General features: G+C 40.2%; 1 protein-coding gene across 1 annotated transcript in view; it reads left to right on the top strand.

Moving 5' to 3' along the window:
- The first annotated feature begins 287 nt into the window (after positions 1-287).
- The window catches only part of LOC122564611 (tetratricopeptide repeat protein 16-like), a 38,055-nt gene continuing 29,630 nt past the window's right edge, over positions 288-8,712 (top strand). The window contains exons 1-5 of the mRNA XM_043719700.1: positions 288-983; positions 5,336-5,433; positions 6,832-7,013; positions 7,287-7,377; positions 7,777-7,920. Coding sequence (XP_043575635.1) covers positions 5,356-5,433; positions 6,832-7,013; positions 7,287-7,377; positions 7,777-7,920 — 495 coding nt within the window. The 5' untranslated portion in view covers positions 288-983; positions 5,336-5,355. The remainder of the gene's footprint in view (positions 984-5,335; positions 5,434-6,831; positions 7,014-7,286; positions 7,378-7,776; positions 7,921-8,712) is intronic.

Here is an 8,712-nt window from a genome sequence, read left to right as displayed (position 1 = left end):
AGGCAACAACCACCTGGTAAAGGGGCAGCGCTCCGAAAGCTAGCGCTGCCAAAAACCTGCGGGACTATACTGTTGCGTGATTTTTAACTTTGTCCAGAGAAGGGCGCCGTGATAGGCAGCCCTGCACAAAGATTGGTCAATTACGTGGTCAGTCTAACCAATCACAGTTCCATTGGTTGAGGGGGGGGGGTTTGTTTGTGATCGATGGCAGTTCTGACCATTCAGAGGTAGAATCGTGTGCCGATAAACCGATTGGAGACGGCAATAAATGGCAGAGAGACGTTCGTCTCTGGGTAAAAAAAGTAGACCCAGTGGCCCCTTTAAACAGTTTTAACACTCACCATCATCCAAAATAACAGGAAAAAATATATTGATTTTACTGTTCTACGATTTAATTTGCTACGGATATATTTGCAGTATATTTAAAATTCCTCAGACCACGATAGCGCTGTGAAACATTTAAAGTCAGGATGTGGAAATTTGAAACAAAAACACAAAAAGCGCTGGGAAGACTCAGGAGATGAAGGCAGAATGTGTGGAGAGAACCTCAGGCCTTGACTCTGCTTTGAGTTTGCAGCATTGTCATGTTTTGAAATGGATTAACTTTTCGCCTCCCGCACAGCATTTCTATTGGAGGGCTCCTCGAGTTGGTTACCTATAGCAACGGGACGCCGAGCGAATCGACACAAAGTAACCATAGCAACGATTGAACCGCAAAAGTCGCAACTTCAGGAGCCGGGGAGGGGAAGTGGCTGATACACTGTAACCTTGGCTTATCCCGTAAGAGCGCCTGGCATCACCCCGCGAAAAGAGAATCCAGAGTTAACGCTTCCAGCCTGACATTTGAGTTGATTGATTATTATCACGTAACGAGCGACGGTGGAAAGTGCTGCTTTGCGTGAAATACAAACAGATGGTACCATACAAAGTGCATCAGTAGCGGAATACAGAGTGCAGAGTACAGTGTTACAGCCGCAGAGAAGGTACACAGAGAGAGAGATCAACATTAACATCTGGGAGGTCTATTCAGAAGTCTGATAATAGCGGGGAAGAAGTTGCTCTTGAATCTGTACAGATTTTTATATCTTCTGCCCAACGCAAGAGGGTACAGTGGGGTAGGTGGGGTCTTTGATTATGTTGGTTGTTTTTTTCCCAAGGCAGCAGGAAGTATAAATGGAGTCAATGGACGGAAAACTGGTTTGCATGATGGACTGGGTTGTGTGCATAACTCCAGACAGATGCTTTCTATGGTCTATCTATAAAAATTGATGAGTCTTTATGGACATGCTGAATTTCCTTAGACTGCCGGGGAAGTAGAGGCATTGTGTTTTCTTGAGCGTAGCTTCGACGTGGGTAGACCAGGACAGATTGTTGGTGATCATCATTTACAGGAATTTAACGCCCTCGACTATCTCCACCTCAGTACCATTGATGCAGACAGAGGTGTGCCCTCTACTCCACTTCCTGAAGTCAATGACCAGCTCCTTCATTTTGCTACCATTGGTGGAGAGATTGTTGTTTTTACACTATGCTGCTAAGGACTGTTATCTCTTTCCTGTACTCTACCTCGTTGTTGTTTGAGATCTGGTCTACGACAGTGGTGTCATGAACAAACTTGTAAATGGAGGTGTGGCAGAGTTTGGCAACACAGTTGTAAGTGTATAAGGAGTATAGTGAGGGGCTGAGTACATAGTGGAGTTGAGGATTACCTTGGAGGAGATGTTGTCACCTTCCTTACTGATTGCAGTCCAAGAGTCAGGAAGTCAAGGATCCAGTTCCGGGGTTTGGCGGGGCAGCTGAAACCTATATCTCAGAGTTTGGAGATGAATTTATTTGGGATTATGGTGTTGAAGGCAGAGCTGTAGTCAAGAAGTAGGAGCCTGATGTAGATACCTTTGTTATCAAGATGTCCAGGGATAAGTGCAGGGCCAGAGTCATGGACTTGTCATGGCAGTAGGTGAATGCAAAGGATCAAGACCATCTGGTAGGCTGGATCTGATGTGAGCCATGACTAACGTCCCAAAGCATTTCATAATTGTAGAGGTCACAGCCACCAGATGGTAGTCATTGAGGCATGCTGCATCATTTTTCTTTGGCACCGGGATGATAGTGGTCTTTGTGAAGCAGGTGGGGACTTCAGATCATAGTGAGGAGAGTTTCAAGATGTAAGGGGCAACTTTTTCGCGCAGAGGGTGGTACGGGTATGGAATGAGCTGCCAGAGGAAGTGGTGGAGGCTGGTACAATTGCAACATTTAAAAGGCATTTGGATGGGTATATGAATAGGAAGGGTTTGGAGGGATATAGGCCGGGTGCTGGCAGGTGGGACTAGATTGGGTTGGGATATCTGGTCAGCATGGACGGTTTGGACCGAAGGGTCTGTTTCCATGCTGTACATCTCTATGAGGAGAAAGTGAGGTCTGCAGATGCTGCAGATCAAAGTTGAAACTTTATTGCTGGAACAGCACAGCAGGTCAGGCAGCATCCAGGGAACAGGAGATTCGACGTTTCGGGCACAGGCCCTTCTTCAGGAATCTCTATGACATCTCTATGACTCTATGTCAGCGAATTCTCCCACCAATTGGTCCGTGCAGGTTTTGTTTGCACTGCTAATGACTCCATCCATGATTTTTTTCTGGAGCTGAAGGGGGCTGGAATATAAAGGTGTTGGGTTTTATGCTGTTAAAAAGTGGGAGGGTGGAGTGAGTGGGACAGCTTTTCTGACCTAGTCCTGCTGCAATGTACCAAGCTGGATGCAAGCTGCAGACAGAACTGCACCTCCTTCCCTGTACTTTCTACAGTCTTCACAATTCAGCATTGAGTTCAACAATTTCAAACCATGTCTTCTGTCCTACAATTTAATTATCTCAATTTAATTTGGTTATGCTCTCAGTAAAGTTGACCAATTTTCTGCTGTTAACACTTACTCCTAAATCCTCTTTACTGCCAATCACACTTTTTTGCTCTAGGACACCCTCACTGTCTGTTCAATTGCTGTTCCCCCTCTTTCGTAAAGCATAAAATCCATCACTTTTCCATGGTCCTTCACTTCCAAAATAGTCTTATTGGACTCAAAAGTGACTGTTTCCCTCTCCAGAGCTGCTACGAGGATTGCTGAGTTTCTTTCGCACATTCTATTTTAATTTTAGACCTCAAACGTCCACCAAACTTCCATTGAATTATCCTGTCCTCCAACAGCTCAGTGAGTAGCTCTGGCCCCTGAAGCTAAAAGGGTGTAACTTGAAGTGTCTGCACCACAGTCTGAAGCTTCCATTACCTGTATGCTGACATTTCCATACAATTCTGATCTGAGTTGCTGACTGTGCTACATTCTTTCAGATGAGACTTTAAAGTAAGGACTGTTTGTCCTCTCAGAAAGTAAAAATACTTATTTGGTGAATTTTTCAAAATCACTAGATGTTTTAAATTGCTTCATAGCCAATGAAGTAAAAAGAAAGTGCTGGAGAAATTCTGTAGGTCTGGCAGCATCTGTAAAGAGAGAAATGCTTCAGGTCCAATCCAGTATCATTCTATTTTCTGTTTTGTTCCACAGAAAAGTCACACTGAACTTAACATAAACTCTGATTCTCTCTCCAAAGATGCTGCCAGACCAGCTGAGTTTCTCCAGTATTTTCTGTTTTTATTTCAGCATCCACTGTTCTTTGTTTTATTTTAGCCTCTTGAGAAGACCGAAGTGCTTGCTCAGGCAGTTAAGAGTCAACTATATTGTTATTGATCTGGAGTCATGTATAGACCAGATTGGTAAAGACAATGATTTACTTCCCTAAAGAACATGAGCAAATAACAAATGTAACAAGTTTGGTAGTTTCATGTTCACCATTACCTACACTAGCTTCATGTAATTAAAGTGAATTTAGATTCCTCAGTTACAATGCTGGAGTCTTAAAATTACACTCACGTAATATCAGTTCAGGCCTCTGACAAGTTAGTCGTGTAACATAACCACAATGTTACGGCAACCCACAGCCTCAGAATGTCCAAGAGTACCTTGGAGCCAGTGATGGTTTAATAAACTTTGGAACTGCAGCAACTAACTTATGCAAAACAAAATTGTGCAAGTAGCAATATTATACTAAACAGGTTACTTGTTTCAGTGATGATAGATTATGGCTTGGCTGTCAGCCAGGATCTCTACAAGGGAAACCCCACCCTCCATCAAGCATTCTTAGCTTAGCTAGTAGTTCTTAAGACACAAAGTTACAAGGTTTCTGGGTGTGCATTTCTTAAATTATAACAGTGACTACACTTCAAAAGTACTTAAATAAAAGGAAGAATCTGCAGAGGCTGGTGATCTGAAATAAAAACAGAAATTGCTTGAGAAACTCAGCAGGTTTTACAGCATTTGTGAAGAGAAAAAGTGTCAACATTTCGAATCCAATAACTCTTCTTCAGAACTGAACTCAAGAAGCTACCCCATTCACAGATTTCCACAGAACATTTAGAATTGGCAATAAATGCTTATGTTGCAAAGTCCAAATCTAGGCATGAATAAAAAAAATGCTTTTTTCCTAAATTAAGAACATATTGATTAAACTATGCCAGCATGATCCACAAACGTGTTTTATCTAAGTAGATAAGATTTTTAATGCACCTTAAAGACAAGTTAGATTTTTCTCAGCTTTCATACTTCTACAAAAACTTAGCACAAAGTTGACTTGGGGACCACTGGCAATATCCTTCTTAAAATCACCCATTACGACTGGCCCATTTCACTAGCTGTGAGTTCCAGCTCCTAGCTGACCCAAATTCCAACCACTATGGCAAAATTCAATAGATAGAAACAGAAACAGAAAGGCATTTTGTTTAATTCCTGTGACATATATTAGGACTGTGAGTTTATGTGTTATGATTAAACACATTTCATTTAAAAGATATTTGCATAACAACCTTTCAAACATCTTCAACCTCTTATATTTGCACTAACTTTCTTACTACTTATAGAATAGAAATAGAGAAGTTTTAATGTGGAAAATTAAATTATATTGATAGAATTTAGAAATTTCCATTAGTGCTGCATTCTAATAGGTGATTAGCACAGACAAATGAATCAAATCTTGTACCAACTACAGCGTCTTGCAAAATTAGAAATCTGGTCAAAGCTCACTGTGGACTTGAACACAAGTCTTAACAGCGAAATTACTGAGGTATTTCCTCTGGTGAAGAAATCCAGAACAAGAAAGTACAATCATAACAACAAACTTAGGCCATTGAGAAATGAAATCAGGAACTTTTGGATTTTTTTTCAAACAACAGACTTTTTTTTATTACTATAAGTTAGATAGTAGCTAATTTTCATAAATCTCCTATCCAACAAAGGACAAGTCACAGAATACCTAATGGAGAATAATGTAATCATGGAAGAATCTGAGGAGCCAAAACAAAGGGAAGAACATCAGTCCCAGAGTTTGATTAAGGTAAGAAAAATAAAGCTTTTAAATGTTTGGCAAATTACATTGCACTCAACAATCTATGCAATCGGACATACGTCAATTTATACAATCATGCTTAGCTCCACAACATGGTCACCTCAAAGTTTGAATTGCTGAAAATATTCTGTAACTTTGTTATGCATCACCTGTTGTTCTGAGGCAGTGTATAGCTTGCTTTCACCAATGCCCTCAGAACTAACTGCAAGGAAACCTGAAGAGGAACTTCAGGACAGCAGTTACTTCCATTTTGTTTCTTCTCTAATGAAGCAAACAACACCATAACTAGCAACAAGGTAATGTTCTGTATGTGCCAACAGCTTTCTGTTCCGTTGCTGAGATTTCTCTGAGCTTGTATGTTTTAACAGTATTCAACACAATGAGTAGTTGCTGGTAAGCCCTTGACTTGTTTTTGAGCGAGTGCACCCACAACACACCTCACTGGGTAGAGACTGGAAATCAAGCCCCATTATTCTCCAAGTCATCACAAAAAGTAAATATTTTATAACAGTATGTGAAACTCCCCAAATTACCTGTCTTTTGGACCATGGTTTACAAAATGCAGAGAAGGGACTCCTGTAGTTAACAATGATTACTATTTATTACAAATATATAGATTCTAGACACAATCAACAATGATATCAACAGATATCTCTACCAGTTTAATTCTGAACTCCTTATAAAACTTTCTCTACATACATATATTTATAGACATATAGGGGGAGAGATTAAAAGAAAAGCATATGTGCCATGGTGTGGAGAAAAAACTGGGAAAGCTGTTCAGTTGTCCCTGTCCACCATGAATACTGAGATGCTACATATAGCTTGAGTGACTGGTTCACACTTGAAATCTTTGACTTATTGCTTAAGGGCTACAGCTTGCAGCAATTGATGAAGGGAAATAAGCTGTCTTTCTTCAGGCTTTAAGTGTGTTTACAGCAAAGAGAAGGACAGCTCCTTCCTTTCCAAAGGTCCGATGGCATCGAACCCTAACATTCATACTGACAAGCTGTTCTGATACCTAGGAACCATCGGCATTCCCCAGGCCAAAAAGCTACTTGTTGCCAACCAGATCTCCCTCTGTATATGAGTTGGCTTCAGTTCATCTGCAACTAGAATTCCCCACAGCACTTAAAGTAAACTTCAGGTAACTTCCTTCTAAAATGTGCTGCAATACTGTTCACATTCCTTGTTTTTTTTAAACAATCCATTTCACCTTTCAGTCCACAATCACAAATTCAAAATTAAAATAAATAATACAGTCTTTAAATTCAATACCTCATCAATTGTTTCAGTTCCCAAAGATTGGTACAATCATACCCGGTCAACATTCTACCAACTGGACTTGCCCAACTCTCTTGACAGTAAAATGTTTTTGTTCCACAGGTTGATGATTTAATGCCAGAAATTGATGTGTTTCCCACAGCTTTATCTGAGGAACAACTGGAAGCAGCTACAGAGAAAGCCCGACAAAATTTCTTTGGATCCAGTGGGATTTTTCACCTGGATGATATTGTTGAGAAAAATGATACAGTTTCAATCATAATAAATGATCGGGCTAAAGAACAGTGAGTACCATAATAGCTGTGGCCATCTCTAATAAAAGCTTTAATGAGGTCTGTAAGGAATATTTTTCCATTTCTGAAAAACAGATGTAATAGACTAGAAATGCTGCCAGATCTCATGAGTTTGTCAAACATTCTCTATTTTGACACCTGAAAGACACTAGATGAATAAAAAGTGTTTTTTTTTGGCAAATGGCGAACGGTGGACAGTTGAGCTGAATACATAAGATCCTATAGATTGGATATGCATGTAACGAATATATTTTGTGTTTACAGTTGTCTAAAAGGAAACCATTTTCTTCAGCTTGGGGATCTGGAGGAAGCTGTGATTTCGTTTAGTAAAGCGATTGCACTAAACCCTCAGATGGTAAGAATATTTCAGGGGCGGGTGAGGGAGTGGTGAGATTATAAATCCTGCCTGAGGCAATGGGGATGTTGATCTAAGTGGCTCTTTGATCCAGTTTATGAAGACAGTGACAGATGATGCAGTTCAATGGTGAGAAGAAACCTTTTCATTTGCCATAGAGTAACAAACTCCTGGAAAGAAAGCAGTTGAAACTGGATAACGTGGTTCCTTAGAGAGTACCAGAATTTGACTGATTTTCCTTTTACCAATTCAGTTAGATTTACCAGCACGTTTTAGTACTATTAAAAATAATGATTACTTAAAAGCTTAACTGAAAAAACGTCTGTCATGAGCTGTATGCAATGCTACTTATTATTTGTATCTTGGAATCTGATTTTTGAAATGTCTTGCTCAATGCAGAAAGAGTTTTATTTGAGAAGGGCTGAGGCATATCTCCAAATTGGCGATTTCCAGTCTTCTATTGTCAACTACAGAATGGCCAGTTCTTTGGATCCCTCAGATGAAGACCTGCGATCACAGATAGCACTCACCCTGTACATCCAGGTATGACCATCCATCCTTATTTTAGTTTGTTTCACTTAGTATTCTCATTCAGGTTTTATTTAATCCTACCCATCCAATTTCAATAAACTACTCAGTAGAAACATCTTTACTCAGAGATTACTCATCTTTACTTAGACCGTGGAACTCACTACAACATAGAATACTTGAGGCAAATACATGAGAATACAGTACATAAGTGAGAAACAACTAGAAAGATAAAATGATGGGATTAAATGAAATCAGTTAGGAGGCTACACATATGAAGCACAGAGCACATGCTCAGGTTGTCCTGTTTCTGTAATGTTAATATATTGAAAACCAATTTTTACTTTTTTTTCAGCTTTCAAATTAGTTTATTCTTAGAAGCTGTGTCAAATGTCTCTATTCAAGCTGCAGATTGTGTATTGAAATGAAAATCCTCGTCTTTAAGACAAAATAAAATGAACATTTCTTTAGTGGATGGGGTTACAGTGCAGTCGGTGAGTTGGTTAGCTCAGTTAGCTGGATGGCACCAACAGCACAGTTTCAAATTCTGAAGAAGTGCCACTGGATTCACAATTCTGCTCTCTCTCTCTATCTCCCCAAAGATCCGGCCAGACCTGCTGAGCTTCTTCAACAATTTTCTTCTTCAGTGATTCCCACACTGGACAGGATGAGCCAGCTGACCACGGCACCATGGTGCAGAAGGCCATTCAAGAGGGGGGAGCAAAAAGACAAGTAGCTGTTATAGGGGATTCTATAATTAGGGGGACAGATAGTATCCTTTGCAAGCTAGATCGGGAGTCTCGCATG

Source organism: Chiloscyllium plagiosum, chromosome 30, assembly GCF_004010195.1.
Source record: "Chiloscyllium plagiosum isolate BGI_BamShark_2017 chromosome 30, ASM401019v2, whole genome shotgun sequence".
Taxonomy (NCBI): domain Eukaryota; kingdom Metazoa; phylum Chordata; class Chondrichthyes; order Orectolobiformes; family Hemiscylliidae; genus Chiloscyllium; species Chiloscyllium plagiosum.
This window is presented reverse-complemented; position numbering and strand designations above follow the sequence as displayed.